The sequence below is a fragment of the Argentina silus genome, assembly GCF_951799395.1.
Source record: "Argentina silus genome assembly, chromosome: Y".
Taxonomy (NCBI): Eukaryota; Metazoa; Chordata; class Actinopteri; order Argentiniformes; family Argentinidae; genus Argentina; species Argentina silus.
The window spans coordinates 31,637,930-31,654,388 of record NC_139654.1 but is presented as its reverse complement, the minus strand read 5'-3'; the positions used below and the strand labels follow the sequence as shown (position 1 = coordinate 31,654,388).

The 16,459-nt window shown below is 48.7% G+C and overlaps 1 protein-coding gene across 1 annotated transcript in view; it reads right to left on the bottom strand.

Annotated features, from left to right (window-relative positions):
- The window catches only part of LOC310824072 (centrosome-associated protein 350-like), a gene marked incomplete at both ends in the record, with an annotated part of 50,112 nt that overhangs the window by 21,614 nt on the left and 12,039 nt on the right, over positions 1-16,459 (bottom strand). Inside the window, 5 exon segments of the mRNA XM_083696954.1 lie at positions 483-649; positions 7,658-7,886; positions 8,714-8,785; positions 13,442-13,554; positions 13,945-14,052. Of these exon segments, the coding sequence (XP_083553080.1) occupies positions 483-649; positions 7,658-7,886; positions 8,714-8,785; positions 13,442-13,554; positions 13,945-14,052 (689 nt within the window).

Sequence of the window (16,459 nt, the reverse complement as noted above, 5' to 3'; positions counted from 1 at the left end):
TAACAGGGGCAAAGGGATACATTCATAATGTTGTGAGAAGCATGTGGTCATTTCTCTCTCTCCCTCTCTCTCTATTAGAATGTAAAGTGTTTCTATGAAGTATTCACCTTGTAATAGTTGTATAAGTATACAGTATTATTAAAGCCTCATTTCACTCATTCTATTTGACCTTTCCTGCACTAAATCAGCACAAACTCAACACATTCTTTACACAGTGATAACGACATTGGAGTCAGATTATCAATATTAGATATGCTTTGCTATTAACAAAATATAGCCAAAAGTCTCTGCCAAACCTTTGTGTGGAAACTGATATTATTATAAAATGCTCGACACATGTAGTCTCCAGTGGAAAGAAAGAAGACAAGAGGCTACGAAGACATCTGTAGTCAGCACTGTTAATACGACTCAGCAGGGGTCAACAGAAACAGTCGAGGTCATTGTAGAGTTAAAAGGTTCAAAGGTCAAGTAGGTGTATTTACTTCTCGTCCATGTGAGAGTGCATCTTCTTGAGTTTCTGCATGATGCTGCTGTTCTCTGAGCCAGAGATGGAAAGGGGGGGCGAGGGGGAGCGGGAGTCCCCATCTGTGAGGCTGGGGCTGGAGGACAACCCTGCTGCTGCCTCTACTGGCTCTGGGGCTGGGGTCTCCTAGAGGAAACACATATGGACATGATCAATACACTACCTAAACATCTGTCTGTTTGTCTTTAGATGTATCATCTGTCTGTCTATCTATCTACCATCTATCTATCGACCTGTGTCAATCTACCATCTGTCTGTCTAAGTACCATCTCTCTCTCCATCCATCAATGGATCGGTCTATCGACCATCGATCTGTCTGGATGTCTGTCTGTCTACCATCAATCTATCCATCTGTTTATCTATCTATCCATCTGTCTATCGATCTCTCTGTCTGTCCGTATGTCTATCTACCATCTGTCTGTCTGTCAAACTCCCATCTGTCTGTCAATCAACCATCTATTGATCAATCTGTCTATCCACCGTCTATCGATCTGTCTGTCTGTCTTTGTCTGTCTTCCATCTATCAATTGATCTGTCTATCGATCTGTCTGTCCATCGACCATCTATCCGTCTGTCTGTCTGTCTATATACCGTCTATCGATCTGTCTGTCTACCATCTATCTCTGTCTATCTACCATCTGTCTGTCAAACTCCAATCTGTCTGTCAATCAACCATCGATCGATCTGTCTATATACCGTCTATCGATCTGTCTGTCCACCATCTATCTATCAATCCATCTTTCTGTCCGTCTACCATCTGTCCATCTGTCTGTCTACCATCTATCTCTGTCTATCTACCATCTGTCTGTCAAACTCCAATCTGTCTGTCCACCATCTATCTATTGATCTGTCTGTCTATATACCGTCTATCGATCTGTCTGTCCACCATCTATCTATCTATCCATCTTTCTGTCCGTCTACCATCTGTCCATCCGTCTGTCTACCATCTATCAATCTATATGTATGTCTGTCTGCTTGCCTACCATCTATCTATTGATCTGTCTGTCCACCATCTGTCTGTCTGTCTACTATCTATCTGTCATCTATCTAGTGATCTGTCTATCAACCATCTATCAACCTGTCTGTCTGTCCATCTACTATCTATCCGTCTGTCTGTGTCTCTCCCGTCTATCGATCTGTCTGTCTGTCTACCATCTATCGAGAGATCTGTGTGTCTATCTACCATCTGTCTGTCTAGCAACTATCTGTCTGTCTACCATCTGTCCGTACGTCGTCCGTCTGTCTATTTGCCATCGACCTGTCTGTCTACCATCTATCAATCTATATGGACAGTGCCTATAGAAAGTCATCATACCCCTTTGAAATAGTTACTATATTTGTCATACAGCCTGAAATCAAAACCCATTAAAAAAAACTTCTTCCAGCTTTATGTACAAATTTAGCAAAACAACATCAAATTAATGAAAAAAAGGCGACAGTTCTGAAAATTTATAAAAAATGAAAAACAAGAACAACAGGGTTGGAAAAGCCATCAGTCCCCTGATTTAATACTTTGTAGAGCCACCATTTGCTGCAATTACAGCCATTAATCTGTTTGGATATGTCTCTACTCGCTTTGCACACCTAGATTAGAGAATATTTGCCCATTCTTCCTTACAGAATTGTTCGAGTTCAGTCAAATTCCGTGGTGAGCGGCGATGGACTGCTCTCTTCAAGTCCATCCACAGATTTAAGTCAGGGCTCTGACTTGGCCACTCAAGGACATTCACCTTTCTATCCTTAAGCCACTGCGTTGTTCTTTTGGCGGTATGTTTAGGATCGTTGTCGTGTTGGAAGGTGAATGACCTGCCCATCTTCAGCTGTCTAGCAGAGGGACGCAGGTTGTCCTCAAGAATTTGGGTGTACTTGGCAGCATCCATTTTCCCTTCAATCCTGACCAATTGCCCAGTCCCCGCTGAAGAGAAACATCCCCACAACATAATGTTGCCACCACCATGCTTCACAGTAGGTATGGTGTGTTTTGGGTGGTGTGCTGTGTTTGGTTTTCGCCAAACATAGCGCTTGGAGTTCAGTCCAAAAAGTTCAATCTTAGTCTCGTCTGACCATAAAACCTTTTTCCACATGGCAACAGAATCTTCCAGGTGTGTTTTTGCATTGCACAAACAAGACTGAGTGTGGCACTTTTTCAGAAAAGGCTTCTTTCTTGCTACCCTGCCATACAGGCCAGCTTTGTGTAAAGCTTGTGAGATTGTTGTCACATGCACAGACAGGCCAGTCCCAGCCATAAAGACTTGTAAGTCCTTCAAAGTTGCCTTTGGCCTCTTGGTAGCTTCTCTGATCAATGTCCTCCTGGCTCGGTCATCCAGTTTGGACGGACGGCCTGATCTAGGCAAGGTGTTGGTGGTGCCATACGCCTTCCACTTCTTAATGATGCTCTGAACGGTACTCAGAGGGATAGCTAAAGCCTTCAAAATCTTTTTGTAGCCTTCACCTAACTTGTGCCTTCCTACAACTTTATCCCGGAGGCCTTTTGAAAGTACTTTTCCAACCATGGTGAATTCTTTGCAGAACCATGCACTTCTAGTTGTGTAATCCTCAAGAAACAGCTGGTTTTATTCTGAAGACAAAACCACTACAATTGATGTCAGGTGGGGGGCAATTAGCCTGGTGTTTGATCTGGAAGTTGATTGGTTGCACCTGAGCAAGTTTACAATGGTATACTCTAAGGGGCTGATCACTTAACCAAACCAAGTATTTCACTAATGAATTTGTAATAATTGTCCAGAATTTAAAAAATATATATTTTCACTTTGATGATGAGGGTTATAACGTGTACATCAGCTCGAAAAAGTTAGATTTGATTTATTTTAATTTCCAGGGTGTAATGTGACAAAAGATAAAGATTTCACAGGGTATGATGATTTTCTATAGGCACTGTATGTCTGTCCATCTACTATCTATCCATCTATCGAGAGATCTGTGTGTCTATCTACCATCTCTCTCTCTCTCTCTGTCTGTCCACCATCTCTCTTCTATCTACCATCTGTCTGTCTGTCTACCATCTGTCTCTCTGTGTCTACCATCTATCGATCTGTCTGTCTACCATCTCTGTCTGTCTGCCGTCTGTCTGTCTACTATCTATCAATCTGTCTATCCATCTCCCGTCTATCAATCGGTCTGTCTCTCTCCCCCATCTTTGTTTATCTGCCATCTAACTGTCTGTCTGTCCATCTACCATCTGTCTGTCTATTAATCAACTATCTGTCTGTCTGTCTACCATCTGTCGATCGGTCTGTCTGTCTACCATCTATCTAGAGATCTGTGTGTTGATCTACCATCTATCTTTCTGTTTCTACACTCACCAGCCACTTTATTAGATACACCTGTTCAACTGCTCGTTAACGCAAATATCTCATCAGCCAATCACATGGCAGCAACTCAATGCATTTAGGCATGTAGACATCGTCAAGACAACCTGCTGAAGTTCAAACCAAGCATCAGAATGGGGAAGAAAGGTGATTTAAGTGGCTTTGAACGTGGCATGGTTGTTGGTGCCAGACGGGCTGGTCTGAGTATTTCAGAAACTGCTGATCTACTGGGATTTTCACGCACAACCATCTCTAGGGTTTACAGAGAATGGTCCGAAAAAGAGAAAATATCCAGTGAGCGGCAGTTCTCTGGGCGAAAATGCCTTGTTGATGCCAGAGGAGAATGGCCAGACTGGTTTGAGATGATAGAAAGGCAACAGTAACTCAAATAACCACTCGTTACAACCAAGGTATGCAGAAGACCATCTCTGAATGCACAACACGTCGAACCTTGAAGCAGATGGGCTACAGCAGCAGAAGACCACACCGGGTGCCATTCCTGTCAGCTAAGAACAGGAAACTGAGGCTACAATTCGCACGGGTAATGGTGTGGGGGATATTTTCTTGGCACACTTTGGGCCCCTTAGTACCAATTGAGCATCGTTTAAACGCCACAGCCTACCCTGAATATTGTTGTTTGGTGTTTTGTGCTAGAGACATTAAGCTAGTGCATAGTTTCTCTCGTTCAACCTTTTTTCCGATGATTAAGACCTCCGTCTTATCTTTGTTTAATTGCAGGAAGTTATTAAAATGATTAACAAAAGTTTCAGCAACTTCCGGGGTAAGATAGCGTTTTGTAACAACCTGCTCAGTAGTAAAGCTAGATGATGATAATAATGCAGTGAAAAAGATACAGTAATGGTCTGAGAGTGCCAAGTCAATTACAGAGGATACATCAACCCTTAGGCCATGAGTAATAATTAGATCTAGCGTGTGACCGTGGTTGTGTGGCGGCTCATTAACATGTTGAATGAAGTCCATAGAACTCAACATTTTTAGGAACCCAGTAGCTCTAGAGACAGCCATGTTATCCACATGTAGATTAAAATCACCCAATAGCATCATGTTGTCATAATTTGTACTGACAATGGACAACAATTCAGAGAATTCATACAGGAAGATAGGACACTGTTTGGAGGGGTCTATATATGGTTATAACAAGTGCAGGAGGTTGGGATCTTAACAGTATAGCATCATGTTCAAAGGAGCGGAAATCACCAATAGGGATATTTCTACAGTTCAAGGCATCAGCAAATATAGAGGCAGTCCCACCACCTTTTTTACCATTCCTAGTAGAGTGTTCAAAACTGTAGCATTGAGGGGACGTTTCAACAGCAGGTCCGCCGCTATTTAACTAGGTTTCTGTTAAAAACATGCAGTCAAGTTTATGTTCAGAGATGAGCTCATTGATAAAAAAGGACTTATTGCTAAGTGATCAAACATTGAGAAGTGCCATGTCCATTTTTTCCCATACAGGCTTTCTTAGTGCAGGGGATGGAGCATTTAATGGGATGATGATCAGATTATTTTTAGTTATACCACAGGTAGTACATTTTAGCTGATGGTTGAAAGATCTAACATGTTGCCTGTTGCCAATAGCAACTGGGATGATATTAGAATGAAAACAAACATCTCTACAGTGAGAAATTAATGAGTATTTGTTAATTAGTCCAGGACCCTTGTGTTGACCATGACAGGCTGTAGTAAATCACACAAGGTAACTGATTTGATTGACTTTGTTTTGTCGGAATGGGTGATGTCGTTACCCTGTGGGGGCCTGGACTTTCTCAGACAGCTGTGTCAGTGTGTTTGTCTGACACATAGGCTCCAGGGAAACAGTAGGTGTACCCCCCCCCCCCCCCCTCACTCTGATGTCTCTTACGATGGAGCTCCCTAGGACTATGGTTGATGGGAGAGGGTGGTTAGGCTTAGGTCTGATGGATCTCCTGGAGTGTGGGCGCTGGGATCTGGTTGTGTATGGCCTGGATGTAGCTGTAGCAGCAGACACAGGAACAGTAGACACTGGGACAGGAGCAGGGATGACAGGGGCCACAGTCGTGGGGCTGGGCACTGGGGCAGCTGAGGCATCAGGAGGACCAGGAGGAGGTGCAGGCTCAGTGGGCTGGGATGTATGTAGCCGCTCCAGGGCATGGAATCTGTTGCTGAGACGAGGGACCTCTACAGGTGCGCGAGGCGGTGACTGTTTGCCTTTCCACTGTCCTCCTGAGGTGGAAAGGCATCTTGCGATGCTTGCTTCCCCGAGAAGTAATCCAGGGTTCTGGCGCAGAGGGTGAAGAGCAGTGCAGGTTCTTGGGTTTAGCCTCCAGTCTGGGCCAGGAGTCTTCCAGTAGGCCTGGTGGAGCTTTCATTATTACTGGCTCTCCGGTGGTGGTAGTGCCAAGCCAGGGGAGAGTGGTGTCATCAGGATGCAGGCGCAGATGGAGAACAACGACACCAGGGGCCTATGGCGAAGACTACGGTCTATTACGGACTACCGGAACACACCCCCCTCAACTGGAAGTGCAGATGCCTCCCTAGCCGAAGACCTGAACTCTTTTTATGCACGGTTTGAGGCTGGCAACACCACCGCTAGCTCGCTCTAACAACAACAACGTCAGAGTGCTGGCTAGTGCGGCTGATGGGAGTTCACACGCTGGGGCAGAGCAAGCACTCTCCGTGACGGAACACGACGTGAGGAGGGCTCTGCTGAAGGTGAATACTAGGAAAGCTGCTGGCCCGGATGGCATACCTGGGAGAGTACTTAAGACCTGTGCTAACCAGCTAGCTCCTGTGTTCACTACCATATTCAACCTATCATTGGCTAATTCAGTAGTTCCCACCTGTTTTAAAAGATCCTCCATCGTCCCTGTGCCCAAGATCACCTCCCCAGCCTGCTTGAATGACTACAGACCCGACTACAGACCCATATGCCACAAGATAGCAACTAAGATCTCTGTGAGATCTCTACGATTTCTACCTCCACTGGTAGGTATGTACAAGACCCTCTCTCCATATGTGGCAGGCAGGTGTGAAGGCTGTCTTGCTGGTTGACCTGGCTCTCTTAGCACCCCACTAAGAGCCTCTAACATTTAGTAGGAGTTAACCCTTCACACTGGCTGCCAGTTCAACCATCCATTTTCCCTCTGAGCTAGGACACATGCTCTACCCAACACAGACCAGCACTACAACAGAGTCAATGAGAGGCGTTGTTGCTGGATGTGTTTATCATGATTCAGTTTTGATTCAGTTTAAAAAATATATATATAAAAATCATATACACTGCACTCACACAAATCTTGAATTTATATAAACCAGGAGAAATCAAAGCTTATGTCAGGTGAACTGGTACAAGCACAAACCCAACAAACGACTGTCTCCAATAATAGCTGGGCCACGAATGACATGAAGCAAATAAGCGCCTGTGCCTAATACATGCCGGGTCAAAACAATGTATTCTCTGTTTATATTAGCAGATGATTCTGGCCGACCGTTACCATTCTTCTAGTATGACAGCGGCAGTCTTGTATGGAAACTGTAATAAATGACGATATCTATCAAAGATTAAGGTTTTGACTGATTCATTGGAGGCTAATCATTTTCGTATAATGTATTTGTTCTCAGTGTGGTATGTATTCAGCTCTGTCATATTGTGGGTTTGAGCAGAATAATCGCCGGTCTCCAATAATAGCCTGTCTCCAATACACGCTGGGTGTGCTACATGGTTAAAGCAAATAAATGCACAGGCTACTAAAATATGTTTTACGGTATGTAAACTTGTGAGCTGAGAAAGGACCATCATCATCACCATCGTCAGTAGCTTGGAGGTGTCGAGGCCACTAGGGGTGGTCTTCTCCTGGCTGGCCTTGTCGTCTGACTCCTCCGGAGGGCGTTTCTTCTCCAGGGTGCCCCGGCGGTGGGCCTCGGAGGGCAGCAGCGAGCGAAACGACCGCTCCTCCAGGTTGTCCTCCGTCATCGACTCGTCAAACTTCAGAGAGTACTCTGTCGCCACAGACAAGAAAAATATTTGTACCTTCCTGACAGACGTTTTTGTATGTTATGACAAGTGATTAGGCGGGAGAGCTATTGTAATGCCAATGTATCCACTCAGGCCGTGTCTGGTGTAGATCTGAAAGGGGTTGGATAAGTTGAAGCAAGATGGCGGTAGGTCCTCTTCAGTGGAGGCTGGTGGAGGTAGAAATCGGAGGATAGGCTCATTGTAGTGCATGGAATGGAATGAGGAATGGTATCAGCCGATTGAGATACCATTCCTCATTCCGTTCCATGCATTACAATGAGCCCGTCCACTGATTTCTACCTCCACCAGCCTCCATTGGTCCACTTCACCCTCTGATAGGCTAGGTGGCATTATGCCTTTCCCTTTGTGACAATGTCCTCCTCCTGTTCCCACAGTACCATGACCCCTATGACCCCATGACTTACCTTTCTTGTCCAGCAGGGAGGCATCACCATTACTGGGGATAGAGCTGTTGGCCGCGGTGAGAGCCTCCTCCTCCAAAAAGCTGCTGCTTCCTCCTCCTCCTTGTCCTTCTCCCTCCTTCCTTCTCTCCTTCCTCTCCCTCTGCTCTGAGGAGGCCTGGGACGGGCTCAGGTGGCTGCTGCTGCCACCACTGAGGAGGGGAGAGGGGAGAGAGAGAGATACAGGTAGAGAGAGAGATGGAGAGAGCCACAGACAAACAGAGGTATAGAGAGAGTGAGTGAGGGAGAGGAAGGGAGGGAGGGAGAAAGAGAGACAGAGAGCTGTTTAGTACTGGGAGTGACCACCATGTTTATGCCTGTGAGGACCACTAAATGTGACTGAGAGGCCCAGAGTGGCACTACGGTTCAGAGAGAGGTCCGGTACCATAGTGTGGGTCGTCTGGAGGGGATGGAGAGGGTCTCCTCTGGTCTGGTGGCAGAGGACTCACTCTTATAGCTGGGGGACACAACACACAGCTCTGTCAGGCCTGGATGGGTCACAACATAACCGTATTTGAAAGAAAGACCTAGGTCAGGAGGGAGTCAAACTCATTTGTGGTCAGGGGACGCATTGGACCAAATGCAACCTCACGCGAGCAGAAGGGTCAACTCAATTCTGCAATTTTGATTTTATGCAAGCAGCATTTAAACTATTGAATTGAACATCAACATATAGTGTATGAAATAACGTAAGTAAACCCGGCAGCGGCCGGATGTGACTGTCGAATGTTTGACACCACTGACCAAGGTGTTTCACATTCCAGCTGGCAGAGAGAAGCTCAGGAGAGAGAGAGCCTGGTATAAATGGAAATCGACTCTGTGTGCTCAGATGCTGAGGAGGACTGGACTGGAGGAAATCAACGAATAGAGAGGAGAGGACTGGAGTAACAAGGCAATAAGTGTAATATACACTCACCGGCCACTTTATTAGGTACACCTTGCTAGTACCGGGTTGGACCCCCTTTTGCCTTCAGAATTGCCTTAATTCTTTGTGGCATAGATTCAACAAGGTGCTGGAAAGCATCACGCAGTTGCTGCAGATTTGTCGGCTGCACATCCATGATGCGAATCTCCCATTCCACCACATCCCAAAGGTGCTCTATTGGATTGAGATCTGGTGACTGTGGAGGCCATTGGAGTACAGTGAACTCATTGTCATGTTCAAGAAACCAGTTTGAGATGATGTGAGCTTTGTGACATGGCGCGTTATCCTGCTGGAAGTAGCCATCAGAAGATGGGTACACTGTGGTCATAAAGGGATGGACATGGTCAGCAACAATACTCAGATAGGCTGTGGCGATTAACCTTTAAGAACGTACCGTCACACTGGTGTGACGGCCCCTGCTTTTCCATAAAAGCGTACCGTCACACGGGTGTGTTTAGAATGTAGCTACCTGAGTATTCCAATCGCAGCGCAACAATGACCCTGTGTGGGCTAGCACTATGGCTCGATTGCTAACACAAGCTAACATTGTTCTCCTTCCGTCAATAATCACTCGCTACATCCTCCGTATCATTCATGCACAATAACTGCGCAGACACCTCCAACTTGTCCCATTATAATTGCAACTTTATTTGCGCAATATCAGCGCATCCACAGTTTGAAATGCTAGCTCTGCATATCCCCAGTCGGCTGCTCTAACAATGACTATAGAATGCTACTCATCAGACAACGTTTTTCCAATCTTCTATTGTCCAATTTTGGAGCCAGTGCGAATTGTGACCAGTTTCCTGTTCTTAGCTGACAGGAGTGGCACCCGGTGTGGTCTTCTGCTGCTGTAGCCCATCTGCTTCAAGGTTCGACGTGTTGTGCGCTCAGAGATAGTCTTCTGCATACCTTGGTTGTAACGAGTGGTTATTTGAGTTACTGTTGCCTTTCTATCATCTCAAACCAGTCTGGCCATTCTCCTCTGATCTCTGGCATCAACAAGGCATTTTCGCCCAGAGAACTGCCGCTCACTGGATATTTTCTCTTTTTCGGACCATTCTCTGTAAACCCTAGAGATGATTGTGCATGAAAATCCCAGCAGATCAGCAGTTTCAGAAATACTCAGACCAGCCCGTCTGGCACCAACAACCATGCCACGTTCAAAGTCACTTAAATCACCTTTCTTCCCTATTCTGATGCTCGGTTTGAACTTTAGCAGGAAGTCTTGACCATGTCTACATGCTTAAATGCATTGAGTTGCTACCATGTGATTGGCTGATTAGATATTTGTGTTACCGAGCAGTTGAACAGGTGTACCTAATAAAGTGGCCGATGAGTGTATGTTAGGTGCAACTTCACTAATACACGTTCCTATCAAGCTGGCTGTATGTGATGTCGAGAGTCACTACAGTATTTCTCCAATTAAACAGTAGGCAGCCATGAGTGCCGTTCAACTCGATCATTAAAATCAATATCACCCGAGTAAATTTTCTCACCGAGTCGGATTTCCACACCTTGACAGATCATCATATACACTTGTTGCCTCCTTCTGTCATGTAGTCTGCGTGTCATGATAGAGATGTCCCTGCTCTTTCACGCGTGAGGGGCAGGGATTGATCCTGCTTGGAGAATGTTTTTTTAGGGGGGGAATTAAGTGATTCTATTTTAATGATTGAGTTGAACAGCGCTTATAGCTGGCTAATGTTTAATTGGATAAATACTGTAGTGACTCTCTACATTACATAAAGCTAGCTCAAGACAAACACATATTAGCTAAATTGCACGTGAAATCCATTAAATACACATGCACTCATAATTCAGATTATTGCTCAATATCAAAATCAGGAAATGACCAGAAGCCATGGCTGACAGGGGCTGTCCATCGGCTGCTGAGGGCCAGAGACAAAGCCTTCAGAGCCGGGGATGAAAATGGCCTAAGAACAGCGAGAGCCAGCCTGTCCCGTGGCATCAAGAAAGCAAAACTGGACTACACAAATAAGATTACCTGCCACTTCAAGGACAGCAGAGACACGCGGAGCCTGTGGCAGGGCATTCAGACCATAACGGACTACAAGCCCGCGCCACAGACCTGCGACAACAACATCTCTCTGCTCAACAACCTCAACAGCTTCTTTGCACGGTTTGAAGCAACAAACACTACAAGCCCACAGAAAACTCCACCCCCCCCCCACGATCAGGTCCTGTGCCTGTCTGCTGCCAGTGTGAAGAGGACACTCTCTACCATCAACCCCCGCAAAGCAACAGGCCCAGACAACATCCCAGGCCGTGTGCTGAGGGACTGCGCAGAGGAGCTTAAGGATGTCTTCACGGACATCTTTAACACTTCCTTGCGTCAAGCTGCTGTCCCATCACATTTCAAGACCTCCATCATCATACCTGTGCCAAAGAAATCCGCTCCATCCTGCTTCAATGACTATCGCCCTGTAACACTGACCCCCATCATCATGAAGTGCTTTGAACGGCTAGTCATGTCTCACATTAAGTCCATCCTCCCCCCCACCCTGGACCCCTTTCAGTTTGCATACCGAGCAAAACGTTCCACAGAGGACGCAATCTGCTCTGCTCTCCACCCAGCCCTCACCCACCTGGAAAAAGCAGACTCATATGTGAGAATGCTTTTCATAGACTTTAGCTCAGCATTTAACACCATAATCCCGCAACAACTGATCTGTAAACTGGACCAGCTGGGGCTCAACACCTCCCTCTGCAACTGGCTGCTGGACTTCCTCAGCGAGAGACCACAAGCAGTACGAGTCGGCAACAACACCTCGAGCAGCATCACACTCAGCACAGGGGCCCCCCAAGGCTGTGTGCTCAGTCCCCTGCTCTTCACCCTGCTGACTCACGACTGCACATCAACCCACAGCACCAATCACATGGTGAAGTTTGCGGACGACACAACTCTGGTGGGTCTCATCTCCAAGAACGACGAGACCCACTATAGAAAGGAGGTCAACCTTCTGACCACGTGGTGCAGAGACAACAACCTCCTGCTGAATGTCAGCAAAACGAAGGAGATTGTGGTCGACTTCCGGAGAGGGCACACCGAACACCCACCACTGACCATCGATGGTGCTGCTGTGGAGAGAGTGAGCAGCACCAAATTCCTGGGGGTGCACATCAGTGAGGACCTCTCCTGGACCACCAACACCGCATCACTGGCGAAGACAGCCCAGCGGCGCCTCTACTTCCTCCGCAAGCTGAAGCGAGCGAAAGCTCCCACACCGATCCTGACAACATTCTACCGAGGCACCATTGAAAGCATCCTGTCCAGCTGCATCACTGTGTGGGGCGGTAGCTGCACCGAACACAGTAGGAAAGCACTGCAACGCATTGTGAACACAGCTGCTAAGATCATTGGTGCCCCACTCCCTTCCCTGCAAGAGACTTACTCCACCCGCCTCACCCACAAAGCTACCTCGATTGTGAGCGACGCAAGCCACCCCGCACACAGTCTGTTCAGCCTCCTGCCTTCTGGAAGAAGGTATAGGAGCCTCCGTGCCCACACCACCAGACTCACGAAAAGCTTCATACCCCAAGCTGTCAGGAAGCTAAATTCTCTCCCCTCACTTCCCCCAGCCACATCCTCCAAGCTGTCAGGAAGCTGAAACCACCACCCCCCCTCCCAACCACCCCCCCCATCCCAACCCTTCAGCCCCCCCCCCCCCCCAAAACACTACGGACTCTGGACAATCCACTATTCTATTGCTACAATGCACTATTGCACTATTATTATTTTTTTATACAGAATACACAGTATTTGGCTGCTATTTACTGTCTTTACTGACTGCTCTTTTTGCACTGTTTAAATTATTTTTATTGAATGTTTTACTTTTAGTATGTGTTATCTGTTGTGCCTGGGCACTTTATCTGTCTCACCGTGGGAGAGTGAGAAACGTCCTCTCGATTCCTTTGTATGTCTTGACATGTGAAGAATTGACAATAAAGCCACTTTGACTTTGACTTTGATGACCCGGAAATAGACGCTACCCAAGCATCCGAGTCGGATTTCCCGCGATACCGGTCTTTGCCGGCTGTGCTAGTGCTTAGCTATGTGTATCTGTCGTTACCTGTCCGTATCGGTGGTAGAGAGCTATGCTAGTGGTTGCTAGCTGTGCTAGCGGTTAGCTATGTGCATCTGTCGTTACCTGTCTGTATCAGTGCAGCTGTTTGATGAAGGAGTGGTGTTGCTGCCTCTGCTGGTCTAGCAGGGTAGTGATAGGGGCAGCAGGGAGACTCAGGGCTCCAGATGTGTGACCTCGGGCCAGCTCTGTCATCTGAGGGAGAGAGTGACAGTGGAGGCTAGAGGACGGGCTCATTGTAATGAATGGAATGAGGAATTCCTCATTCCATTCGTGATACCATTCCATGCATTACAATGAGCCCGTCCTCCGATTTCTACCTCCACTAGACTGTATCACACACTCATTGTACTTGTGGTCAGAACGAAAGCTTGACGCCACACCACACTTATTTTTTTTTCTTTAAGGTTATTTATTGGAGTGGGGCAGTATATTGTTTCTGTTTTTATTGGACAGAGACAGTAGAAAAAGATAGAAAGTAAAGAGGAGAGGGTATGTCAGCAGGGCATAGGCCGGATTCACTTATTGAGGAGAAACACAAAGTGGCTGTTTGAGTATGAGGGAGGTGTGTGTGTGTGACCAGACCTCTTTGATGTGTCGAGTGGCGTCGGCTGTGTAGCGTACAGCCTCGGCCTGCTGGCTAATCATCTCAGTGGTGGCTTCCTGGAGCCCCCCAAGAGACTCCTGCTGTGTCTGGGTGTGGGGGGGACATGCAGCGTTCGGCCTGTAGAGGGAGCTACAGGACCGTGGCCAGGGTTGTGTCGGCGAGGCTTCGTTGCACACCTGTTGCAAATAAAGCCTCGTTGACTAGTGCTTAAGATGTGTGTGCCTCTGCTTTTTCAGTAGGTCGGCTGGGGACGAGGAATAAGCGCTGGAAAGCCAGAGACTTTGCAATAATAAACGGGACTACCAATCCCTTAACGAAATACTGCGTCTGCTTCTGTGAATATCGGACATTGCTACATTGGCGCCCAACCTGGGACAGGAGCATGGAGACGCTGATCTTGGAGCAGCAGGCTCTCCTGCAGCAGAACCAGCAGGTCGCGGTGGGAGAGATGACAGCGGCGAGGGCTGAGGACCGGGACCTCGCCGGGGCCATCAAGGCGGGGCCGGCGGCCGGGTCGGCACAAGGCCCCCCCAAGATCCACCTCCAGAAAATGGGGGACCTGGACGACCCGGAGGCGCTCCTCGCGGTGTTTGAGGGTCTCGGGGTGGCCGGACGGAGACTTGGCCTACCATCTGCTGCCCCTCCTGTCAGGGGAGGCGCAGCTCGCGGCCCACAGCCTACCAGCGGCCGCCCAACGGGACTACCCATCCCTGGCCCGGGCAATTCGGGACCGCCTAGGCCTCACACCGGAGGAGCACCGTCGCCGGTTCCGGGCCCTGACTATGGAGGAGGGGAGCCGGCCCTTCGCCTACGCCCAGCGGCTGCGGGACAGCGCGTGGCGGTGGCTGGACCCAAGGAACAGCTCGGCGGAGGAGGTTTGGGACCGCGTAGTTCTAGAACAGTTTCTCACGGGGCTCCCGGCCCGAACCGCCGCCTGGGTCCAGTATACCGACCCCAGGATCTCGCGGCCGCCGTGGGATTAGCAGAGGACCATCTCTCCCTCCCACCGCGGGATCTGTGACGACCAACCCCGGCCCTGCGCCAGGGGGCGGGGGGCCGGCGCCCGGGAGGAGCCGAGGGACCGGAAAGGGGAAAGGCCGGCGCCCGCCCCGAGGACGAGATGGCAGGGGCGCACCCATCCGGAGCCAGCCCTGGCCCCACAGGTAGCACCCCGAGCGACAGGGGGGGTGTGTTGGCGATGCGGACGGCCGGGCCATGTGCAGGCCGAGTGCCCGGTGATGGAGGTGGGGCAGGTCATCCGCATCGGCAACATACCGGGCCCACCCCCCGGACCAGGAGCGGCGTATCGTGTTCCGGTAAGGATACAGCATGATACGCACCAGGCGTTATTGGATTCGGGCTGCATGCAGTCCATGATCCAGGAGCGCCTGGTTGACCGGGGGCATTGTTGAAGGCGTCGAGGGTGTTGGTGAAGTGTGTGCATGGGGACATTCACAAATATCCTGTGGTCGCTATCGAAATTCATTATGAGGGGAAAAAACATAGTGTACAGGCGGCGGTTAGCCCACGCCTCATGCATCCCCTGATTCTAGGTGTAGATTGGGAGGGGTTTCCTCAAGCGGTAAAGAGGGCTACCAGGGTGCGTGCACGACAGAGAGGGAGGTGTGAGGCGTGTAATGTGCTCTGTGCGGAGGCGGCGCCTCGCGACACTGCCGGGGAGCCGGAGCAGGCGGGGGGGTCTCACCCCGAGATTTCCCCGCCGAACTATCCGCTGCTAGGCGACTTCCCCCTCGAGCAGTCTCGTGACGAGACCCTAAGATCGGCCTATGACCAAGTGATAGCAATTGATGGTACGTTGGTACGGCCAGACGCAGTGCGCGCCCACCCCTATTTTGCGATTATCAGCGACAGGTTATACAGAGTAAGTCGTGACTCACATAGTCAGGAGGAAGTAACCCAATTGTTGGTTCCCCGTAGCCGCCGGGAAATGGTCTTCCAGGCGGCTCATTTCAACCCCATGGCGGGCCATTTAGGTTATGATAAGACACTAAACCGTATAATGGCTCGATTTTATTGGCCGGGAATTCGGGCAGAGGTGCGTAGGTGGTGCGCTTCTTGTCGCGAATGTCAGTTGGTAAATCCCCCGGCCATTCCACGGGCCCCCTTGCGGCCCTTACCATTGGTCGAGAACCCATTCGACCGCATTGCGATGGATATTATCGGGCCATTTGATCGGTGTACACAGGGATATCGATTTGTGTTGGTCTTGATAGATTACGCAACCCAATACCCCGAGGCAATACCGCTGCGCAATATCTCTGCCAGGAGTGTAGCGCAGGCATTGTTTCAAGTAATCTCCCGCGTGGGAATCCCGAAAGAGATTCTCACCGATCAGGGCACTAACTTTATGTCACGCACCCTCAAAGAACTGTATGGCTTGTTGAACATCAAGGCGGTTCGAACCAGTGTCTACCACTGATGGCCTTTGTGAGAGGTTCAATCGGACCTTGAAGTCAATGATCCGGAAGATTG